This window comes from Paralichthys olivaceus, chromosome 19 (assembly GCF_024713975.1).
Source record: "Paralichthys olivaceus isolate ysfri-2021 chromosome 19, ASM2471397v2, whole genome shotgun sequence".
NCBI classification, from domain to species: domain Eukaryota; kingdom Metazoa; phylum Chordata; class Actinopteri; order Pleuronectiformes; family Paralichthyidae; genus Paralichthys; species Paralichthys olivaceus.
The window spans coordinates 13,960,815-13,986,673 of NC_091111.1; the positions used below are offsets into that span (position 1 = coordinate 13,960,815).

Here is a 25,859-nt window from a genome sequence, read left to right on the forward strand (position 1 = left end):
GACAGACCTATAGCAACGCTGCGAGGAGGAAAAAAAAAAAAAAAAGGTTCCCTAGCAACAAGGTTTTCCAATGGGAAGCAAGATGAGCACGTTTAAATCTGGGGGGAAATTATCTTCATTTTCCCGCCCTTTGCAGGGAGGGCAGTGGTTAACAATGAGAGTGCGGTGAAGAGCAGACAGATGCTGTTGCCAGAGGACCCTCCAGTGGAGCATGTGGCTGCTGCGATGCAGGTCGATGAGTTATTGTGTGAGACGTCCTCTGCAAACACACATTTCCTCACACAAGGACAATGGGAAAGGTCTAATCACATTTTTCCATCAGGAGCTGCAGAGAAATGTTTCCCTCCATGGAAACGATTTCATCAATGTTCATTTGTTCTCAACTGGTTTCTGTGAAGGTCTGCGGAGGGTCGCGACATGACACAAGGAACAGTGAGGTGGATTTCTAATAAAATGGTGAAATAGGGCGTTGGCCGTTGTGGAGGTGTGAACTCGGAGCTCACTTGTTTGTGTGGTGAATGATAGCTATTTAATAGTGATATTAAATGTGAGCTAAAAATAAAGAATGGTTTGATAGAGGGTTCCAGCAGATTTATCTGAAATATTTTTAATGCTTTTATTAGATTATTTATTTACTCTCACAATTCTGTTGTTTTTTATTTGATAAAATTGGAGCATTAACATAAGTTGTTTTATATAAATCTATCTATATTATATAGAAAAAATAAATATGTATATTAAAATATATATTCAAAATATATAATAAATATTGAAATAGTAGAAAATTGCATAATAAACATAACTTTCCTTGAGGTCAAATCCGTCTTGGCTCCAAACTTCAGACTTTGCAAAATTTCAGATTCACCCAGTGACGATTGCGTTGGGCCGAACTACAGTCGACTGACCAGCACTTTGGAGCTGAATTAAAAGTGCAGATGAGAATGTTGCAGAAAAGACAAACACAAGATGAACCACTGATGAAACAGTTGCACAGCTAAGGACAAAAACTGTCCAAGAACAGAAACACAAACTCTGAAATTACGAGTTTCAAAAGAATGAAGATTATTAGTTACGACCAAAGTTGCGATCAGCAGATGTGAGCCACAGGCTGAACGTCGCTCTCCACCTACACCGCCATCAAATCTGCACATGCAGTGATATCTCCTGGGAGGATTGACTCTATCTTTATGATTTGTTACAGACACTTCTTTCTTTCATTTGTCGACCATCTGCAGCTTGAGTGTTTTTATTGCTTTGTATTTTGTTGAGACTGAACGATCATGTCCTCATCTCTCCACCCGCCCGTGTGGCCTTCAAAGCAAAAGTCCTCACAGATGGACAAAATCTTACATAAGTAAAGAACTGAGATCCAGACTCCAGATCTATTTGATCTGAAAACATTTGGCTGCCTCCGACTGATCATCAGCAACGAAGTTAATAACTTAACTGAACCCAGAAGCAGAATCCACGCAGCCTTGTGTTAATCTATAAATAAGACCTCTGATTTGTGAAGTGCTGTTTCCTGGTTTAAATACATTACGACGGGACAATGAGCTTTGATAATGTTTACTCCTTCTTCAGTACAAATTAAGGAACTGGTGGACAAAACACAAACAAGGTCGACACTGGCAGGTATAATTTGTAGCCATTATAACGTCCCTGTTGATTCCAATTAGCTCAGATTTTAAAAAAGATAAATAGAAAAACAAAACCAAAAAAAAAATAAACTAAGCATCATGAATTCCATTTTAATAAGAACACCAGCAGTCAAAGCTACAAAGAAGTCTACAAGGTAAATGAATGATGCTGAGGCAGTCGATGAAAGGTTTCTGATGGACACGCTGATCTAGCAAATGTGTGGCGGGTGAGAAAGCCTTGAAACGTCCGTTTCTTCCGTCATTGTGATGATGAGGCTGGTTGACGTGGATGTACACAGTGACTGTGGAGCAGTCCAGAGAGGCCCCCCCGGGCGTGGGCTACGGGGTGGCCCGGTTGGGTCTCTTTGGAGGGGGAGGGGGCATTAGCTCGGCGTCTGGGTCTGGCGGGTGTTTCCGGTTCTGGGCTTGGAACCCCTGAGCGCAGCGGTCCACATACCCCAGCAGGACTTCCTTAGTGACGGGCTCCCGGATGCTTTTACACACAGCTGGAGGGAGACAGAACACACACACAGGAAATTACTACATACGTGGTGAGAGCAGTCGTCTTATCACAGGCAACGACTTCAAACTGTTTGGAAAACCCCTTCACTAGACACTTTTCAAACAACCCTCCACCGAATTTCATGGAAATAGGATGAGTAGTTTTTGGCGCAGTCCTGCAAACTAACAAAAAAAAAAACCTGACTCACCCATGGCTGTCTCGTAGGAGTTGGGGAAGCTCTTGTCCACCCGCTGCCTCATGAACACCCAGGTGTTGTTGGCGAAGGTGCACTCGATGATCTTGTTGTCGTACTGTCTCAGCTCTTTAGTGGCCTGTGCAGACACAGATAAAAAGGAGATAACGGTTTGTACTTTTACAAAAGACACAGAAAGACTCATGTACGATTATAAACCGAGACGGATTTTGTCTCAGTGGGACGCAACAATGATGATGATGATGATGATGATGATCCGGAGGCGTTACTGCCAACAGCTGCATAACAATTGAACCTGCAGTTTCAAAAAACGATATAAAAATTCTGAAACTTATTATCTTTACTCTGCAGCAGTTAAGAGGCACATCGAGACTTCTGGGAGCTTTGGAAATCAAAATACAATAAATGGAATTTACAAATCGGAAAGAAAGCTACAGGGAATATGAAGTTAAAAATCATGTTGGATCAGATAAACAATAAATGTGAAGCCCAGTAAGATGGATTCTATTGATTCTGGGAACAGCAGCAAACAAAATGTGTTAGTTTGACATTTCTGCCTTTTTAAATGGTTTGAGGGAGAAAAATAAATTAACCAAAATAAACCAAATAATTCTCAAAGGGGAAGCATCATTACTTTTTCTCATGTGCACACTTTAAATGATTCCCATTAATTAGTGTCAACTGTTTTTCACCACTTATTCAGTCATGTGTTTTTCCCTGGAATTTGTAGCAGAGATGGACAAAACCACAGATCAAGCTGATGTGACGCAATTAAAAAGGAAAACAAAATGAACATCCTCGAATAAAATTGTGGGTTTAGTTGTCGGAAACATTTCGGGTTTTATTTTTAGACTTTTAAATGAAGAATTGTTACATATTGAGGCTAAAGCAGTTGTATTCGCTTGTCTTTATCTATGTGATTATAAACCTCATCGATGCAGAACAGCAGCTCAAGCTCGTCCTAATTATTACATCATATTCTGCCTTGAAAACAAAATCAACTCTACACGCTGAGCCCAATGTGTCACTGTTGAACTGGCACACGATACTGAAGACTGAAAATGAGTCAAGGAAGACATTTGAGCATCTGTTGTTTGTTTGTCGAAGGAGTCACTGAGAATTCTCGGGACTTGGAAAATACACATCCCAGAGCGACCGGGAAGCAAAACGTGCAGCTGAAATATTGTAAGCGTGGATTTTTAAAGAGACTCCAACTTGAACACGAGTCACTGCGATGTGCTCGTCTGTGATTTTTCATAAAAGGATTGGGTGAAGACCCTGTGGACAAAGACGGCTGACCTCCGGGGTTCAGTGCGAACACATGACCAGCCGCGAAGGTCAGAGCGTGAGCGCCGGTGCCAGGAAGGCGTCGGTGTTTGGCAAGTCACAAAAAACCACGAAGGGAGAGCTTGTCTGATCCTGTGTGTGGGACATCTGGGCTCCCAGTGGGGGTCGGAATCACACAGGAAGCAAGAAAAGTGTGAGGAAGGCCGACACAAGGAGTGGGAGAGAATACATGCCAACAGAAAGACGTGATAGATACTGGATTTCATATGTGACGAGGAGACACCATTTAAAATATTTATATTTTTCTCCCTCTGATCTCAGTTTGAAGACATTCAGTGCATTAATAACACTGACTGGAAATTACATTTTTCTATTTTGGAGAAGAGACGGCGGCCGGTGTGAAAGCAGCGACAGAATCTCGAAGCTTTCCTAAAGCCCGAAGTGACACGCTGCCAGGAAACTGCAAGGGGCCGCACAGGCAGGCGGAGACCGCGCTGCCACAGGCTGGGATCTCTTCCTGCTGGTGAAGGGTGACATGTTGGCTGCCATTCTTCATCACCACTCGGTGCTTAATCCGTCCAAATCGATATCATTACCACGACACACGTGTGCCACCAGTTATCATGGACTTCGGCTGTTGAACTTTTCATCAGCCGCAGAGAAGAGGAGCGTGGTCTCTGCTTTGTACTCCAATATAAAGATCCTATTTGTTTGTCATGTTATGATTTATTGAAAAGAATAAAACAGAGGGATTTAAAAATGATGCAAGCGCTCATTATAGTCTAATTCTACTTTAATATTTTGACTTTGTTTCGAAAAAAATTCAGTTTTATGTCTGAAATGAACAATTCCCAACTACACATAATCACCTGATGCTTTAAAAAAAAAAATGTTTTGGCTCAGTTTCTTTGTCGTCAGTTTCTTAATATGTGGAGTGGCAGCCACACACAGACGTTTTGACTTGTCGTGCCATTAACAAGCCCTATGATACACCGGAGACCCGTCTACGCTGTTTAATTCACATTGCTCAGCTAACGGCAATAATCCTGATCCAGTGGTACAACTGGCTATCAGTGTGTATTTCCTTTGTCATACGTTGTTTGCCTCAGCAGGTACAGAAGAGACGGGCAAAGCACAAATATTACAGATTATATCTCTAAGTGGTCTAGATAATGGATTGAAAATTGGATGCTTTCACTTAAAGTAAAAGTTATAAACGTAAACTTCTTCTGCTACTTAAGAAGTAGGTCCCGATACTTCCTCCACCACTTGTTATATTTAACAGCATGTCAAGGTGTCAAGGTTGGAGTGCATCTTCAGCCGAGGCCACAGCATCTTTATTTCAGCTCAGACAACAGCCTACAGAGCACTGCCACGGCCAGACAACTCATACTGGGATCCTACAGGTGGTTGTTTTAATGAGAAAAGCAGAGGGTTTTGACTGCCAGGAAATATCTGGTCCCAAACTCACAGCATCTCAACCTGAATCTCACCCTGAGAAAGGGAAAACAGGAACGACACATTAAAAATAAAGTTTTGCTCATAGAAAAACACTGAACAATCACAGTGTTGTGTCCGCTGCCTCATGCAGCAAGGAGGAAACTGGGACCAAAAACAAACAACTACACAAGTTTATGACATCTGACCTTTTACCAGCCTCAGCACAACAAACACAGTCAACCGGCTTCTTCGTCAAATATTAGAATCTGTTCGAGCTGTTGTACCAGGACACTGCGCCACAGCTTATTAAAACATTGGCAGAGATACCGACACGGACAAGCTAACATTCAAAGTTTGTAATTTCCTTGAGTAGCCATATTTTTTTTTCCTGAGCCTGCCTTTGTTTTTCGTTCCAGAGTTAATCAGAAGCGGCCCCCGAGGTCTGCGACACGACCGCGCTCAGGTCCATTTCAATAAGAAGAGACTAGATGAAAGAATATATAAGTAGAGAGGGGAAAGGAGATGCAAGAGGTGCGAACACAAACAAACACTCCCTCCGCTGATGGAACCCATCAAAAAGAAATTTCAATCTTTAATATATGCTTTCAAACAGAATACATTACGCCTTCTCTCCAGTAAGATCAGCTCCCACTAAAATAAGCACTAGTCTCCTGAATGACCCAGCAAACGGTAAATTGTAAAGTTCAGATAAATGCTGCATCATATAAATGTAATGACTACCAATTACAACACCAGTCCGACGACCCATTAAATGACGTCAGCACCGGGTCCCCAGTGAACATGCAGAATCATCTCATGTGTTCAGACTGACTGTCACGTCCGGACCGAAAAACCCATCACATTAACGTGTGTATCTGTCACGTGTGGCAGTTACACAAGAGACAAGACGACAAAAATCTCCACAGACTTTCAAGACACAACCCGCAGCAGCGTTTTTACCTTTTACATTTTAAATAATGAGGTTGTTTGTTGTGCCGCATCATTAAGCGTCTTTTCCTTCATGTTCTGTGGGCAGAACGTTCAATTACTGTCAGTCATTTTTTTTTTTTTTTTATATCCCGGGTCTTAAATAAAAGACAGAAGCAGTGGGCAACAAAAGTCATAAAAAGTTAAGAAATTTAAACTTATGTAAATATTCACCAGCTATGACAGAGCTGTTTTCACCCTGTATATGTGTAAATGTGTATTTGTGTGTGTATATTTGTGTATGTATATATATATACATATATATATACTCATTTTTGTGACCCCTTTAAGATCTTTTCCAGCATAAACACTGACCAGGTGAGGACCTGTGGATGTCATGGGGACCAAAGCCTGGTTCTTATGACGCAAAACGTCATTTCTGAGGTGTGTGTGTGTGTGTGTGTTTTTGACAGTGTAGTCACAAAACGTCACAGGTTTGCAAAGCTGAGGTCAAAATGAAGGTCTGGTTTGAAGATGGAGTGTCGTCCTTGTGAAGTATGTGTGTTTGTTCCTGTACTTATACCTTTGTGAGGACCGTTATAAGCATAGATCCTACAGTGTTGGTTAAGGTTAGAGGGAAGATGTGAATTGTGGTATGGTTATGGTTAGAGTTACAGTACTGCTAAGGGTGTTCACAATGAATAGAAGTCAATGCAAAGTCCAAATATGGATAGCTGCGCAAACCTGTGTGTGTTTGCACGTCAGCGATGAGAAGTGACAAACTGAGTACTCATGAGTCGAAGCGTCAACATGTTGACAGGTTGTAGTGTGGCTCCATCACAAGCTGCTCTCTAATTTTAATTTAGCTTCAGTGAGGAGCTGCTACTTTTGATTAAAGCTAAAAGCACTTGGTCTCAGACCCCCTTAATGATGCATGCGAGGTTGTGCAAATTGGGGAAATCAATGAAGGTAAAAAACAGTCAAAGGCGTATCAGCTCTCAGCAGGTGAAGTGCACGCCGCCAAATTCTCAGCGCCTCATCAAAGCCGCTGCTCTTTGACAGAGAGCCGCTCTTATCTCCGTCTCTGATGACTCCACCTGTCAGGCTCCATTCAGATTGTTTATGATTAATGAGCTCCAGTCATACAACGCCGCACAGGAAGCTGACTCAATCAAACTGTGAAACTAAACCTAAATGGGGGGAATCAACAGCCATTACATTTTTAGCGGGTTTTACATATTCTACAAGTCAGACCTGGAAATAAATTTAGTGGTACCTCTTTGGGGGGTGGGACTCTAAATTAATCCTCAATGGAACTATATTTTAACTCCAAAAAACTTGCTTCACTTGCTGGACTTGAAGAGAGACTTTAAGTTAAAGGTATTTAAGGTAACTGCATTAACTTGGAATAATCTTAAGTCTTAAACCTTCAGAAAGAGTAATTTATATCATCCAGCATCACATTTAAAAATGTTTTTTAAGACAGTGAGTTGTGAGTAAAGGGTGAAAAAGGTTTTCTACTGTGTTGTTGTTTTTTTAAAGTTGTGTGTCCAAAAGTGCAGAACAGCTTCTCTGCTCCAATAATAATAATACCATAATCCAAAATGCTGTACTGATGCACAGGCTTTAGAAATGAAACAGACTGTGGAGTTATTTTCTTCAGCGCACCAGAGGTGGTTGATGTTTTGCAAAGTGCTGCAGTGGGTGTCGGTTGGTCTGAAGGTGTGGGCGTATTAAATATTCACAAAGTACTTCACATTTATCTTGAATACATTATTTTGATGAGCCACTTGTGTGTGCACAGCATCCAGGTGCTTCCAGTGGATTCCCACCTTTATCTTTGCGACATAATGTTGTCGACGAATGTTTTCTTATTCAAATGTTTTGTCATTTGTGAATCGATTCAGAATCGTAACTCATTTTCGACCCATTCCCTGGAACTGTTAAACTTAAACCATCATGTTGAAGAAAATGGACCAATAAGTAATCCAACCTTTAAACAAGTATAAATACAATACAATCTCGTCTATTCGTAAGAATGCAAAAGTTACAGCCTTGTGTTATCTTGCACAAATCTTACACACTTTCACAAAGAGACGAAAAAGAAGATTGTTATCACAACGGTTTTCACTATGTGTCGACACCTTGAGCCTGGGAATCTGAATCAACACTGAGGGAGAAAATTACATCTCTAAAAATAGGTCCAACAAGCATGAACGATCAGACAGGTTGAAAACAAGCCGATATTTCCGGTCTACCAGTCGTCTGGTTACACTAAAAACTAGAAGTGAGTGGAACCAAGTCTTTCATCATAGTTTAATATAGAGGAAAACCGTTGAGTGTTTATTTAAAATCTTCCTCATTGGGTCATCATGCTTGTTCTTCTGGACCTCTAGGCTACCTGTTTCTGTGATCCTACAAATCCCTATTTAGTAGCTGATTACAAAGTGATTACAACTGACATAAAACTATTTGGCCATGTAATGCAGTGGTAGAAAGTGCATTAGTTGCAGCATTCAGTAATTAAACCTGATAAAGAGGAAAAATAAGCCTTCAGCCCCACAGGGCACCACCACATTATTACATTTCTTCCTAAGCGAGGAGACATGATCAGTAAATCTCACACTTATATATGTGATTGCAATTTTATCTTTAACATACATTCATTCATATTTAGGTCTGGAAAGACTTTTCCTAATTAAACTTCTTTAAGTAATGAAGTCTAGAAAAGTAAACATTTATGCCCCTGTAGCTATTGACGGTCAAAGGAATTACAACAATGAGATAAATTGGAAGAATTGAGTCAATATAACAGGTTTTCATTAGGATTTCGAAATTTTTCTAATTACAGAAAAAAAGTAGCTTTGAATTCTTCATTCCAACAGCTGCGTGATTTCAAATGAGCCGGAAAATATATGTACGATCGATGTATGTACGATCGATGTATGTACAATCGATGTATGTACGATTGAACAGACACATCAGCGCTTCTAACATGTCAATGAGCAGGGCAATAAACATCTGTTGTGGAACCCTGCAGGCCACAAACAAACACACACAGACTGTGCAGAGGTGGCACTTCATGTCAGATTTATCAGGAAAATTATTCAGGCTGCCAGAACCATGAGTTGCAACGTCCTGTGCTGGCATGCAATTACCATTTTTTTGCATACACGCACTTGGTCTGACTATAAAACATGTTTCACAACAAAAATAGAAACATGGGAGCAGACAGAAGACGACCTCGGGGCAGCAGGTTTCAGCTCGGTCTCGAACCGAACAGAGACTGCACCTTGTTCAGTAACCAAGCTCAGGGCTGATACATGGGAACATACCACATCAGTGACAAGCAGAACTACTTGTTTACTGTGTGTCTGAAGCACGACTGTGGGATAGGTTACACATTCACTACATGTGGAAAGATTTCATACCAAAAATAGCCTGATAGAAATCATAGAACAAAGCTGTCACATGTTCCATCAAGACATGAAGTGAACTCCACAGTAAGTGAGTGTGTATTTCACTATTGGCCAATTGTCTGATGATGTGTGTTAACTTATAAACTCTCTATTCACACAGACGTTATGAAACAAGGATCCCTCAAACATGATCTCATTATTACAGTGAGAGCAGCTGAATAAATCCAACTGGTTCTGACAGTTCAGAAAGACAAAATGGAAAAATGATGAACGTGAGATGAAGAGAGCTCGAGTTTGATTAGTTAATTAATAGTTTATGAGAATGAAATGGAAATTTATCAGCAGCTACTTTGAAAATCAATCACAAATGTAAAAATTTGTAATTTCTACATAACGTGCAATTTCAATTCATCTCAAGCACTTTTCATTATCTATTTCCTGACATTTGAAAGACACTGATTCATCAGTTAATCAAGAAATATTTGATTCAAAGTCTTGGTAGAGTAATCCATGAAGAAGTCTTTTTTTTGGTGTCTCTTGCAAACTCTTCCTAACTAGAACATCAATTAATATTTTATTTTATTTTTGATGACTGACAATCATGTTTTCTATGAATTAGTTTAATTTCCTCATTGTAACAATACAGTTTAAAATAATCTAAATTTCCCAGAGCAAAGAGGTGACATCTGTTTAGTCTAAAACCAGTGAAATCACAGATATTAAATCTATAAAGACATAAACATAGATTGTCAACATGAAAGGTGGCTCTTTGACACTGCTTCAAAAATCGGTTAATTAATCAGTTATCAAAGTAGTTGCGATCAGTTAATGATATAACTGAGCAAACTTGTGTAAATTTACATGTTGAGTATAGGAAAGAGAAAAAAAACAACAGAGTGGGAATCAGGACTTTTTTAGCAGAGCTGATTGGAATTAATTAATAAGACATGCAGGTATTTCAGTTCTAAATACAAATAAAGAGCAGCAGGTCGGTGACATGAAACTGTTGCTGCAATGATTCTGACTTAATTAAAATTATTTATTAAAACACAGCAGGGGTTTCTCTAAAACAAGACAGATAAAGACCTGGGACAGAACATTCACACAAACAACTAATCTAACTGCTACATTTTGCATCTTTGTGTCACAACAGATGAATAAAAAACTATTTTGCCAAAAGTTTAGTGTTTACTTTGCTTCAAGCCTCCAACAAAACTAAAATCTTAATCTACTAGATGAATTCAACAAAACAACACATTTAATTTCTCACCTTCATCTTTGCAAAGGGGCTGTCATAGCTGCCGACGTAGAGCAAGCCGACAGTCTGCGGGATCAGCCTACAGAGATAAAAAGATCACGGTTAACACCCTCAGCACAGGATCTCAACAGGAAAGTATCTGAGTGGTAACAGTGGTGCAGAGAAAAATCAGGACGTCGCTTCCATTTTGCAGCTAGTAACAGAACGGCAGAGATGTGAGATTACACCTATCTGAGCCCTTCTGTCTCCATGTGAAGCTTCATGTTTCTAAACTCAATAAAACGACAGTATGAGCCCATTCAGACACCAAGGCAATAATATTAGAGACTCATGGTATTATAGTGTCTGTCTGAGAGCTGACTGTGAGCCCTCACCGTAGTTCATTGGGGTTTATGTTTACACTTCTGCAGTTCTCTTGTCTCATCCAAGAGCTCACGCCCGACAGATGTCTTAATCACACACTGCTCCCTGCCTCCCTCCACCACCAACATCTCCACTTGCCTGCAGAAGTGAATATTAATGAGTATACAGGCACTGCTTTCATATTAGCAAAACCATTTTTAGAAACGTAATGGGGGACTACTCAGCTAAATCGTCCACCAAACTACCACACGACTTCTTAGTGTGTTGCCACCTCATTCAGAGATTTCAATTGGAGCTGAAATTGGACACTGTCTTCTCCATCTTCCCCAGCCCTCCCCCCGTGTAATGATAGCTAACACAAGCAGGAAGGAAGCAGCAGTAGACATTAAGAGAGCAAAATAGCCATGTAGTGATGGACGCCCAGCAGACCTTTCAATGCCAAGTCTATTCCCATTGTTGTTTCTATTAGAGTACAAATTGTGTGATAAAGACTTCTTCCCTAAAACTGCAGGACTCAAAGCTAGAGCAGTGTGCCGATGACACAGTTTTCTAAAAACAACGCTAATATGTCAGCAAGGCTTTTGCCAGAGGCGGTGGAACAGATGAGGAAACAAGATGAGAATATATATCAGAGTGCTTCAGAGGAACAGACTTCCCTGTTGTCGTTCTCAAGCTGTTTCACTATGCGTAGTTGATATTGCACTCATAATGTCGAGGTGAGGTAGTCCTGCTGTCTTAAATTGCTTTGCAATTTTCCACAGGGTGAGATTCAGATGAGTTATGTTAAAATGAGAGACCTTTCCAGCACAAAACAGTGATAAAAATAGAATCTGACACGAGAGAGTTTTTTTTAAATGAAAACAATCAAGAAGCTTTCAAATGTCACCACATTTAATAAGACCATAATACAAGTATGTTGGTACCTCTCAGTTTCTGCCTCAGTGGCTCAGATACCCTTTCATTAAACCCAGTCCTGTTCAAAGGATCACATTGTGGAGCAAAATGGAACAAGACTTCATCATTTAAAAAAGATTTTAAAGAATTTGAGTTTTGTTTCACTCGTCTGTTTTTTTAATTTAGTTGTATGGTTGTTTTTTTGTTCGTCAGCAGGAATTTGCAAAAACTAATGAATGGATTTCTACAAAACTTGGTGGAAGGAGTGGGACATGGACCAAGAAAGAACTAATTACATTTTGGCACAATTCCGGGTGCATAGGTAAACTTATTGTGGGATGGACCAATGCATTCCTGGTTTGGGGATTTTGGAGTTTTTCAAAGAATTATAATTACACTGTGACTATTTCTCAATAATTCACTTGCACAGTGGAAAATTAGACATTAAAGACCATAAAATATCTTTATTGGATTAAGGCAATTCGACACACTAGGGACATCTGAGACGCCAACTCCAGCAATCTTTGTGTTCATACAACGAAATCTATTCATGATGGGTTCAGAGCCGAATAACTCTGTATTTGTGTTGCAGAATCCTCCCTGTTTGTGCTGACGACTGAAACGCTGCGAGAGCTAAGCTCTCTGGACATCTCAGATCCACTTGCTGTGAACTACACCACAAGTGTAGTGAATGTGTGTCTCACACAAATCCTTCTCTGCAGCTTATTAAAATGGTCTGTGACAATTGTTTGGATCTTAAAACTGAAGCCGTAGAAATAAAACTCATAAAATAAAAAAGAATCAAATTCCCAGACATGATACAGGGTTTTCATAATATTGTTGAAATGGACGCTCTGTTGTAAAATAGATTACCTCCAGTGGCAAAATTCTCAAACACGGAAAAATAAAATAGGGAAAATGAGAAAAAGAAAGAAAAACACTAAAGAAATAGATTAGCATTGAAGACTGATAAAATGGAAAACACACCAAAACAGCCATTTGGGGTCCAAAGCTGGTAAAATCTGATTTGATTATTTCTTAGACTAAATGAAAAGGTGAGCAGTTAAACTGACCTCAGCAATTTTAAGGCGATCGTGAATTTGATGTTGATCACTCACACACTCAGAAAAAAAGTGAGAAATTGTATGTGAACTACCAGAGCAAACACTAGGGTAAAATGTCCTCATGAGTTGCTTGCTACATTATTTGTAATATCATGTGATGAAGAGAGTTTCAGCTGAAATACTGGTGGTATAGACTTTATATAAAAATGAACAATGCATCTCACTTAAGCCCATTTTACAAAAATGAAGCCAGTGCCCAACTAGTGATGTGACAGTATCAACATCCTCCTGATCCAACATGCTCAACCAATCACAAGTCAGTCTTAGCTGTCGTCATGACGTTATTATTTATTGTGTGGGCTGACGAATGAACAGTTGTTACCTCCTTACATGTCTGTCCATCTCTCTCTCTCCCTCCCTCTTCAGAAATCATATTTAAGATAAAACATTTAAATACCTACTGTAACTTTTTTGTTTGGTCTATGTCCCATCCACCAACATGAAGAAGGCAGGCTTTATGACCTATACTGCAGCCACCAGGGGGTGATCAAGACTATTTTGACTCACTTTTGGGGAGCAATCATGTCGTCCATTTTATATAGAGTCTAGGCTAGCAAGAAAGAAAGCTATTACAAGGAAGTGGGGAAGGTAGAACCGCCAATAAAGTGGCCAATAAAGTGGCCAATAAATCTTCTTACGGGACAGACAGACATATCTAGAGTCTACAAGAAGCACAGCCTATGGAAAAATGGAAAACTGACTTTATAGAAGAGGCAACAACAGAAGAGGGGTGGAAAATACTCCATCAAAAGGAATGTACGAATGAATGAATTTCCACAAGCCTCAAAAGCTTCTTTCTTTGGTATTTTTTCTTTATGTCCCTTTGGTACTTCAAGAAGGTGAGTACCTGATTGAGACTGTGGATCTTTTATACAAAATACAGACTAGGATGCTGTAATGACACATGAGTCCACAGTGTAACAATAATGGTGGATGCAGGCCTCTGGAGAGCCGATCCAAGCCAGTCAGACTGTAACACTCCTCCTTTCTGGGTCTTCAATGTCACTACGCACCTAATGAACAATGATGTAACCATTACTCATTGCCACTTGAGACAGAATGCTGGCTCCAATTATCCATAATTCAAGCCATCTATACAATACTCAAGACTGTTCATCTCCACACTTGGGAGGGGCGCTATCACGCTTTATGGAATTGCTTCAACTTTCCATTTTGTCCTTTTCCTCCTCTCCACTCGCACTGCCTCACAATAATCACTGTCTGCCTCCGTGCTTGTTCTCAGAGAAGGTAATAAGAGTTGCAAGGGTGTATGCTTCAGCGGTACACAAAGACGTGCTCAAGGATTTATTGTGTGGGCTGACGAATAAACAGTCGTTACCTCCTTACATGTCTGCCCATCTCTCTCTCTCCCTCTCAGACAGTAACTAAAGGAAAGATTTGAAAACCTACACCGTGTGAGCTCTGAGAAGTATTCCACCTCCTCAAATGAATCTTTCGGGGGAAAATATCAGAACGCTCTGAAAGGGTAACAATAATGGTCTGTGTTCTCCCACACAGAGACGAGTCAAGAAGCTGACTAACTGGCCTGCTGGCCGGCTTTGGAGTACGATGAGTGACTGTGGCCTGTTTTGATCAGCTCAGTCTGTTGTTGGGGAGTGGTGGCAGGCTCGCTGCTACAAAGCTTGGACAGTCACAGAGGTCACCTGGCTCTCAGAGGAAAAGACAGCTTGACCAGTGAGCTGACAGCTGTGGATCTGTGTACTCACACTCAAAATAATACCGACCGAGCTGCAGTAAAGTACACCGAGAGATGTGTATCGTGCTGATGGAAAATAACACTGAGGCTATAACCAAGCTAGCAGCTATCTCAGTTAACTCCTAACATCAGCTAAAATGCTTGGTTGGAATGAAACCACAGTAAATTATAAATGGGCACTTACACAGCGCTTTACAACTTTAGCAAAGTGCTTCATCACCTAATTCCCTCCATAGTTGTTTGGACACATTGGGAAAAAGAAAAGCCTCCCCATGGCTTAGGGTCTATAAAGATTGACAACATGACAGCTTCCTAAAAGTGAAGAATCTGGATCGCCACCTGGTGACTGGCTGCAGTCATAAATCCTGACTCCTGATGGGACATGGAACAAACTAAAATAAGACTCAATGTACACGTAAATGTAATTTTTCTCAAAGATTTCTCTGTCAAGTTTCCAGATACGTTTGGTTTTAATCACTTATTTGATGCTATCATAAAACATCATGATTGACAGCTGAGACTGACTCGTGACTGGTTAAGCATGTGCATAGACAGGACCTCGCAACTGTGGCTTCAGAATCTGGCTCCACATGCACATGTTTATATTCCATATATTTTAGCTTCATATCTGGACAGTGGGAGATGCATCATCCATCTTTATATATAGCTGATGGTCTTGCCCGAGAACATTGGACAGGAGGCACTAGTCGTTAGTGGATGATATGCTCTACCTCCTCAACCACAGCTTCCTTGACATCATACTAAAAAAAAAAAAACCCACCAACCTGCTGAGGGTGCTTCAACCTTTGGAGAACATGAATGTCTGTGAAAAATGTTATGATATTCTAAGGTTGTTGAAATCTTTCAGTCTGGACCAATGTCATCACCTGAACAAATTGCCAGTGACTTCAGATGACAATAGCTGAATTGCTAAATGGACAATCTTCCAACTGGTTTACTATTACATATCAGAAATACATCAGAGGCCTCAAATTACCTACAGGAAATCAATTGTGTTTTTCTAGTATAGAACTGTTTTTCTGCAGAGATGTGCTGTTTACCAGGATGAGGGCTAGGAGAAGCACTGGTGCATCTGAATAATTTATACTTCAAAGAATAATAAACATAAAATGATGGAAAAAGAGAAGGGCAGTAATGTTTTCCCTTGCACATAAAGCTGTATGCATCAAGCGACTTTATGGGATTGCAGATATATAAAGCGAATGGAGGCAATGATGGTGAAGGAAATTCACTTCTGCAGACTGTAAGAGAAACTGAACCCAAAGGCCAAAAAAGAAACACAAGATTCAGTATTTTTCTTTGAAAAGAACGGTTTTGACACCTGCACACATAGAAAATGTTCATGAGTGTCAGTGTGCGTGAAATCCAGTGTCTCACAATATTACAGATGCTATTACATTCATCAAGCAAAGCGTTTCCCTAGCAACTGTGACTTACCCTTCTCCTCCGACTTTAGCGATCTTCAGGCGAAAGTCTACAGAGTTGAGATTGGGGGGCTTCCACTTGAGAATTTCATCACACCTCCCAGCCTTGTATCTCTGCAGGGAAACACGATCCACCCCCCCCAAACAAAAAACAAATTACAAGACAGAAGAAGATGATTTGTTGGGTAAATAAATAGGAAATCTCCTTTCATGGAACACAGGTAACAAATGTGTTTCCACGAGAAGTCCTTTATATTTGTTAACCTTTAACCCCCGCAGACTTAATGGCTGAGTGATTTGTGAGCCAAGCAGAATTAACAGAACAGCATTAGATCTCATTCTAATTCGCCTCCATTGTGATCGTAGGTTAAAATTGTGTGTCTTGGTATCAACGTTAGTCAGAGTACTTGTGAATAAGAATACATTTGGATAAGAATAGATATGTAAATATAATGAGGCTTACAAATTATGATTTAATATGATTGCAATTTTCACACATCACCATAGCGGTTCGCTGTGCAGTAACGTCTCTTTGATTATTTATGCCTGCCTGACATTTAGTACGACATGAAACAAGTGCACTAGAACATGAGAAATGTAAAGGCATGACGGGTGGAGGCGGGAACAGATGACCAGATTCTGTCACTGTCAGGTTGCCCGGTAACAGAAGTCTACTCCGACGAACTGCGTGGAAAATGGACAGGATTCCTCGGGAGGTCCTGCGCTGTCACAACAACATGACCAAATGAGGAGTTCCTGGCTCCACCCACGTATAGTCCTCTGACAGGATAAAAAAAAAGCCTTTAAATCACCATGCAAAGAAACATACAGTGCAGGGACTTGTCAAAAAGAAACCCACTCCTTCTCAAACACAAAGCCCAAAGCCTGAGTTTGCTGCTGAGCAATGCTGAATAGCATGGAAATCTTGCAGGCTGATAAAAAAGTTTTCCAAAAGGCTTTTTCTATGAAGGCCAAAGTCCCTAAAAATTACACTTAAACTCTTTATATTATACAATGCCATACATCTCATGTTGTATGCCATTGGTCAAAGTTCAGTTCAACCAAAACCTATGGCCCCTGTAGGAAGCCATAGGTTTATATATGAATTGTGATGATATAAACTTGGAGTGCGTTAGCAGAATTAAATTCTAAGTGGGATGAGGCCAAATCCAAATCTGGAGCAAATAAGTGCAAGCCGCTTATAACCTTTTTCTCCTCAGACTGGCTCTGAGAGTAATTACACAAACACAGCTGATGCATGCTCATGACATGTACCTCATTTGTCATTGCTGTCATTTGAAATTTTAGACTGTAATCCTTCGTCTGTGTGCTGAGTTTCTTTTTTATTGGGAGCATCATAAACTAGGTTTCTATTTCACGTTTTTCCACCATGCTCCACATTGCCGAAGAATACTCGTCGGTCGGTCCAGTTTTCAGCTCCGGCAGACCAGTCATTGGTGGATGCATCTCTACTGATGGGCCAGTGCAGAATTGTCGTCAGTGAAACTAAAACGACATTTAACCGGCAGTGATTGGCTTAAATAAGTCTCGCTTTAGGGCTGCTAACTCAAAAATGTTGCTCAAGTTTGTTTTCTAAGCTTTTTCTTTTTTACAGTTCATATGCTCTGCCACTGTTTCTATGACTTAATGATGCCCTCGACGTTACATCATGGAATTCCTGTCCTGATGGTAAAGTTGACAATTTCTAACTTAGCAAGCTGGTTGAGTTATAGGTAGTTTGACTTGTTTTAGGTTTAAAGAGAAGGGAACATGAGTGTGGAGTGTCCTTCTGCATTGTCTATTGTGCCGATTTCAGCGTGGGAGGCGCCCTTCATTTCTCTTTTAAAGGCTATTCACCACAGTTAACTAGAGAGCCGCGAAAGAGGGCACGTCTCTTTTGAAGAACATTGACTCAGATGATTTTTTTCTTCATCTGAAAACGTGGGTGTGGAAGGAAACATTCTTCAGTGCAGTTAGTTATGCTATACTGCACAGGCATTAAAATAAACATTTGGGAAATAACTTGCCCACTTATATAGCTATAATGTGAAATGAAACAAAGGAAATCTACAAATGCATTAGGTGATGAAATATTCCTCTTCCCACCGTTGATTGACTACTTGATGAAGGCTTTGAACTAAAGAGAGAAATACCAACTTCTGAAGAGCTAAGATGCAAAATGACGAAGGTCTGCATGGAAAACAACAGCATATGACCTGTGAATAAAGAATCATCCCTGGAGAATCCACGAGGCTCTGTACAAAACTCTGAATGCTTAAATTTGTGTGCTACATTTTCAACCAAAGTTAATTTCACTTTAAATGAATCAAAGCCAGTAGAGCCATAGCAACAACCTTGCGAAAACCCAATCGGACTGCAGATTAAATAAATAGGCAACCTTCATATTAATGTGGAAAGAGTGCTGCCAGTCGTATTCGCGCTTTCATTACTGTTGATAGACTTGTCAATAAGTGACTGCACATATAAACAAGAGCTTTTTATTGAAGTGTCGAGCAGACCTTCAAAACCTGACCTTGAGTTCAGGAACACATCTCTAATCCATCCAAACTCATTTTCATGTAATGATGTTCTATTGCATATAAATTGCTCTTGCTGCGGTTTTGGGATGTGAATTCAGAGGCTGTGATTGAGGGGAAGAAGAACTGAGAGGAATACACACTGTGAAAGCACATGGTGTTGCGTCATGGCTTCCTGAATACAAAGGAGAAAATATAACAAAGAGTAATTGTAAATATCACATAACTATCATTTACATTAAGTCTTTAGTAACGTCTTTCTGGAAATTGCAGATTCAAAAAGCTCATAACCATTTTTTGTGCTTAAAATAACATTTATGAACTAGAGAAAGAGTCTCTTTTCATTTACAGCACATTGACACCGGTGTCTGCCCTTATCATCACAAGCTCTCTAAGCTGACATCTTGGTTCGTGTCTTTTTTGTGTATGAAACCTCTTTTTCATCCTGAGATTTCTGTATTGTATTTGTTCTTTTTCCCCCACTTTGCATCTGACATGTTTTAGAAACGTTATTGAAACACCCACTCACTCACTGTGAATTTTCTGGAAACATGTCTAGGAAGTAACCAATCACCGCTGACATGAATTCTATGTTCTGTTCATATTTGAAGTAGATAAAAAAAAAAGACAGATAGAAGGCAGTCAGGCCCCTCTTTCACACAATAGAGCACAGACATGATATGTCTTTAAATGGCGGAAATCAGATCCAATCTTCTAAATTACCTAAAAATGATAGAAGAACCTGGATTGCTTTTATTAAATATAATGGGTAATCTATATCCCTGACTGCAGCTTGTCAATATCCAATTGTGTACACAACTTGCACACCCTCCCTGTACTGTTCAGTTGCTGTTGTTGTTTCTCCCCATTTTTCCCTTCCCTCCTTCTTTGTGGAAATATATCTCTGCGCCTACAGATCTGTGACAGAAACACTCCATTAGCATCTGACTATACACTGCGACAGGCTCATCTTGCCACTGAACTATTCAGAGACAATATTCAGAACAACTGTCTTGTTGTCTTGTACTTGTCTCTGCTGTTATTTTTCGAGCGTTTGTTTTGCTCTTATTATTGCTATCAGGAGAAAAGGGATGATCATCTATAATTCTGCACATATTCTAACTATAGAAGTGGAGAACATGACAAATTATGCCAGATCCATGCATGGTAAATACACGCTAAATAAATGTAGAAAGTGTTATTCTACTGAGGAAAAAGAATCTTGCTTGGGGATGTGCTTCAAGATGAATCCTTTGATTACAGTTTTTTTCAAAGCCTCATTTCAATAACAGCTTTTTGCTTCCAGGCAGACTTATTGTTTAAGTGTGCAGCGGATTACAGACAAAAGGCTGGAAAAGTCCAATAAATCTGTTCCCCGGAGAAAAAGCTCCCTCTGTTACAGCTCAGACACACTGGCCCATTTGTTTGAGAGTCACATTGTGTGTGTGTGTGTGTGTGTGTGTGTGTGTGTGTGTGTGTTCGTTCTTTTGGTGTAAATGTACAAAATGGTGCAGCAATATTAACAATCTGTCTCAGAATAAATTGTGGTTGAGGAATACAGGGACAGGGTAAAGTTTAGATATTGAGGTAGATGGTACAGAGATGTGACATACAGATACTCTGAAGAATAGCAAGTCCCACATAAAATGATTAAATGGATTCAAGAAACTACAGAACACACATTGATCAATGTTGTGACCTAAACTCAAGTCTGCTTCACAATATAAATGAACTTCTCTGGGCTCAGAATTGATACAAATCTCATCTTCTGCATTGACTTAGCTTTTTGAGTGGAGTTAAAATGATTTGCCATAAAACAACAGTGAGAAGAGAAATGCTTCTCGATACTCTTTGTGCAGAGATCACCACCTGGAGCGCTCTCCCATAAGCAATCCTGCCATCTGTGACAATGGCTCAGTTATAAATTCAGTGTTTCCAATGCTCCCTTAACAAAGAAAACATATTCCAAGGACACCGTGTGTTGGTTGAGATAACACGCCCAGCAACTCGGCTGCAGAGGCAAACCTTTGTGCTAACATCAACTGACTTCAAGAGCCTGCTGAGATTAACCTCGAGACCACCCTAATCCCATCCACATAAAAAGAGATTAACATCACACTAGTTGATGTAGTGGTTGACTTTGGAGAATAATCTGTATGTGAGGCAGACACACATTAATATACACCTGCAGTGTTGGTGAAAAAAACAATTTAGATTCATCCTACTGCTGTGTGCTGTAAACTGCTGTGGATAGACCTTTAATGTATGAGTAATGAGTTTGTAAAATGAAATCTTTTTAAATATTTAGTCTGAGATCAGAAGTCTCATGAAGTGAAACCCTTTGCTCTCTGTTATTGATTAGATGGGATTTCACTGCAATGATGTCTTTTTCTATCTCCTGGTATTGATTCAACCTGGGGAACGGATTATAGATCAGATAAGAGTGTCGCTTTTTGTCACAGGATGTGTCACTTGTTCTTTTTTGCTCTCAAAATAAAACCATTTAAATGCAACGTCACACATCTACTTCAAATGCTTTCTGTTCTCAGAGAATTCAATTGACAAAGTAAAACTGACAACAAAACCAAAAGTCTACACCTATTCTAGCAGCATGAACCTCATATGAAAATGGCTCCTGAGGTAAATCAAGTGAAAGCGAGGACACTAGAGGGGTTTGTAGGTTTCCGGCACTCTCGCGGCAGCTTCACTTCTGAGTTGACGTCCATTTTATGAGGTATATATAATGGTTAACAGCATCACTTTAAAATGCATACGTTGTGACTTACATGCTGGAAAAGGAGTAAGTCAACATGTCATATTGGGCATAACAGGATCATATACTGATATGGATATACTCATGAAATAATAAATCAGAGCAAATAAACATATAAAAATTAGTTTTTACAAAAAATTTGAATCTCTACAATGAGAGAGAAGATGAGAGATAATGCTTCCAGATACAGAATATAAAGTCTTAACTCTATGAGCTGCCATTAAAGACACCCCCCCCAACATGTAAGCTCCCACTGCTCTGCATCTGTCACAAATAATGGCTTATTTACATAGGTTGGCATATAAAGGGGACGTCAAACAGTGTCAATCAATAATGAACCAACAGGCTAAAGGTCGAAAGAGTAAATGCCTTTTAAAAAGTGAATTAATTCAGAAAAACACACAGAGTGACAAACGTATTCTTTTATATTCAAGGTGACCATGAAAATGTGAATGGTTTGTGGACACACTGTCTGTGCACGGCCCATTATCGGTGATTGGATTTGGGCGTGTGCTGCCGACAGAACAGGTAAAGTGGGGCTACAAATGTAATGAAAAATAGCACATCTTAATCCTTTCCAAACATTTAAATATTTAATTCAATTTAAGATTTTCTTGATAAAAAGAAGTCAGTAGCAGCAGCCATGCTCCATCCCCTTATCCATCTCAATCTTTATTCTTCCTTGTAAATATTTAATAACCTCTTGGAAATGGCTGTTTACAATTGTCTTCTACAAATATTATTGGTGAAGGCCATCACACAACACCATCTCCGTTCACATTCAGCTTGGCTTCACTGAGCTCATCGGCTGTCTTCTGATGATGAATAAGCCTCGTGTCGACTCCATGTTCGCTGCACACTGTTCAACGTTCCACTACACAAAAGAGCAATACCTTTTGAAGGTGTTCTAGGTCTACACAGTAATTTGGCCCAGCTGATTCTGTTGCTGCTTGATGAACAGCAACCATTTCAAAAAACTGGAAAAAGCAGCTCTGCCAAAACAAATCAATCCCTGGTTGATTAACATCCGTGGGGGGGGGGGGGGGGCTCGATGCTTTCAACACCTTCCTCCTGCCTAGATTATTTATGATCCATCTTTTTCACTGATGTTAAAGAGGACAACATCACCTCGAATAAATTGAGGGCTGCAACAAACGCACCAACACCGGTGCTCTAAATCCCAAAACACTTCCTGGTGTCGATTGCATGTAATTTGGAAAATAAATAAGGTGTCCAAAAATATTCTCAAAAGCTTCTCTTGCATTATGGGCAGCTTAAAAAGAAACCAATTATCACATCCTATTTTTAGGTAAATAATTTATTTTCACCCAAACATGCAGTAAAGGATCATTTTTCTACAGTGTAGTAAATTAGAAACTGATCTGATTAGCAGCACGGTTTTTATATGATGGAAATGGAAGTCGTAAACCAAGTCCTTATTAAAATCCAATTGACATCCAGATACATGACAAGTATACAGGGAAAGATTATATTGTACATTGCACATATGTATGCATGTATTGATCAAGACATTGATGCGTCAATCTGCCAGCCTCGGAGCTAGGTTTGCTGAGAGATGCACATCGTCTCACAGCTGTTGAAACATACCGCCGCCAAATTTAATCGCCGGCTCTCCAGAGGACTGTCTCTATCTGATGGCTGGATGATAATTACGTCACAAATCACAGAGAGGAGCTCAAAATGCTCAACAAGAGGGAGAAACGAACAACTGGTCGAATCGGGGGCCAATTTTTGAAATCAGTTATATTCTGCTTTAAAACAACAGAAACTGTCTCATGCTAATGAGACATCTGGTATCTTTCTATCCAATTCATTAAATGTAGTTAACAAAAAACCCCCCTCAGAAAAACACTCTCATCAAAGCTGCGTTGTAACGTTTCATTTCATATTCATGTAAAATCTGTATTTTAATGCTTAACTTCCTCCAAGCCAGTGATGTTGTGCGTTGGGCATTTTTTTTCTTTCACCAAGATATGTTATGCTGGTATTCTAGTAACATAACCATGCTCCTGCATTTCACTTAACGTAAAGTCACCTAAAGGTTTTGGATCCAAAACATAGACTTTTGGTTTATCCCCCAGCGGCTCTGAATGAACCTCTACACTAAATTTGGAAGTTTTCCCGGCTGAGCCACAATAGCTCTCAAGTTCTTGGTAATTTCTACTTCCAGGCCCTTCTTATCCAAATGCTCAGCTTGACAGGGTGGCCAGCTACAGGAAGAGTCCAAACTTCTTTCTTTTAAATATTACTTTAATGTATTTGCAATTAATGCCACTTCAATATAGCAGAAGGTTTTTCGTAGCCTGTGTCAACACAATCCTGTCTGCGCTACATTTGACCTCAGGGCTTCATTATTTCTCTTGATATTCGTTGTCATTTGTGACATCAAACGAAGCTGAAGCACCTGAGGGCCACAAGATCAAAACTGGTAACTGGTTTAAATGGTGTTGCTGGTCAGTGTATCACACAGTGAAATAAAGACAAAAGAAATCACACTACTCTGACAGATTAAAATGATTTTACACACACACACACACACACACACACACACACACACACACACACACACACACACACACACACCACAGTGAGGTCTGTGTTTATGTGAATCCATGTAGGAGGGTGGTTTCCTTTACAATTGCAAGCAAGACTGATATGGAGTGTGACAAATGGCGGGTGGTACTGACAAACTGTCTCATGCAGGCGCTCGGTGGAAGAAAGGACCGCGCCTGACAAATCAACCTGCAGCAATGATGCTGCAGCTTTGAAAAATGACAGACTGCCGTACATACAGAGATGGAGGCTTACCCCGCATGGCTGGAAGATAAGCCCGTCAACTTCGTGGCTGACCTGGGATGTGAAGCTGCCTTCCAGTAGCTGAAATACAAAGAAAAGGAGGATAAAGTTTTAGCCAAGGAAAAGATGAAAAATGACAAGATGGGCAGCTGAAAGCTCTACCTGGAAACACAGGAAATGACATTGATTTATAAAGTGAGTTACAGTTATAGCTCAGGAGTCAAACAATATCAAACCCTCAAAAAGAAAGGCAAGTATTGAGTTTAACATAACCTCAAGGCTTACATCGGACAAATCCTGCAGAGTCTGATGCCTTGTTTTTATCCATCTAGCTTTGAAACTACGCTGTCATCTCTGATTGAAATCAATATCTGTACCTTGACAGAACAGTTTGAGGACAAGAATAGCAACAAATCACTAAGTTCCTGATAACTGGAAAGAGTGAATTTCATCTCCACCATGAGCATCGAGCATAAAACGATGCAGCTGTTGCAGGGAAAAGGAACTTACAGGGGGGGGGGGACTCCCAGGAGACATGGCAGAGCTACCATACAATTAAAGCATATTTTCAACATCACGAAGCACATCAACAGCCACAGCAACCGGAGCAATGATATAAGAGGCACTAAATTAATACCGAATATTAGAACTGCGAGTGGAGACAGAAGAGGAGATGCCTTAAGATGCTCTGCCCGGATGGTTTCCGCCTTCTCATTACAGAAACTGAAGGGTTTTCATTGCAATGGACACTTGTGAATGATTAGAATTTTTCCTGCTTTTCCAGTATCCACAGGACAAATACATCTAATCTAAAACCAATTGTTTTTCATTCTTCATTTTTAGCTTTTTAACATCCATAAAAAACCCTCCACATCACACGAGAGGAAAGAAAAACTGAAAGTGCATAATACGACTCCTTTATATTACACCTGTGCTACCTTTCCTACTGCGACAGGTCAAAATTTCTGCCGTGCACGAGTCTTATTAAATACAGTCCTCAAACAGTCTCCAAATTATTGGCACTACTGAATTTCAAATACATAATTAAGAATATCTTCAGACATAAATGCAAATGAACCAATTTTGTAAAGCAAGAATATTTTAATAAGATTTCCATTTTAACTGAAAAAGAGGAGAAAAGAGATGAACATGAAAGTGAGTGCCGCAAATACTGTTTGTGGCTTACGAACTTACGACAGCAAAAACAGATCTTTTTTAACACTCGAGAATCCCAGAAACACATGCAGCAAAAAACTAACCAAACTAAAATCATCAGGTTAGCTGAAAGAAATCAGGTTTTCTCTGAAGGACAAAAATTGTATTGAATTAGGCTCCCTCTTTTCTGGAGGAATTTCAATCTTCAGACAAAACTGAGACAACAGCACTACTGTGAAACATTTGAAACAGCTCGCTCTTCACCGTCTTGTGCCGCATAATTACAAAATATCTGTGTTTCGTTTATTGTTATTTTCTGTTTTCTTTATTTGTCACGTTGCATGTTCTTC

At 39.9% G+C, this 25,859-nt stretch overlaps 1 protein-coding gene across 1 annotated transcript in view; it reads right to left on the reverse strand.

The window, feature by feature from the left end:
• Nucleotides 1–1,550: 1,550 nt before the first annotated feature.
• Nucleotides 1,551–25,859, reverse strand: part of rngtt (RNA guanylyltransferase and 5'-phosphatase) — a 67,813-nt gene continuing 43,504 nt past the window's right edge. The window contains exons 12-16 of the mRNA XM_069515256.1: nt 24,367–24,435; nt 16,241–16,341; nt 10,697–10,763; nt 2,348–2,471; nt 1,551–2,143 (exon numbers count right to left, since the gene is read on the reverse strand). Coding sequence (XP_069371357.1) covers nt 1,977–2,143; nt 2,348–2,471; nt 10,697–10,763; nt 16,241–16,341; nt 24,367–24,435 — 528 coding nt within the window. The 3' untranslated portion in view covers nt 1,551–1,976. The remainder of the gene's footprint in view (nt 2,144–2,347; nt 2,472–10,696; nt 10,764–16,240; nt 16,342–24,366; nt 24,436–25,859) is intronic.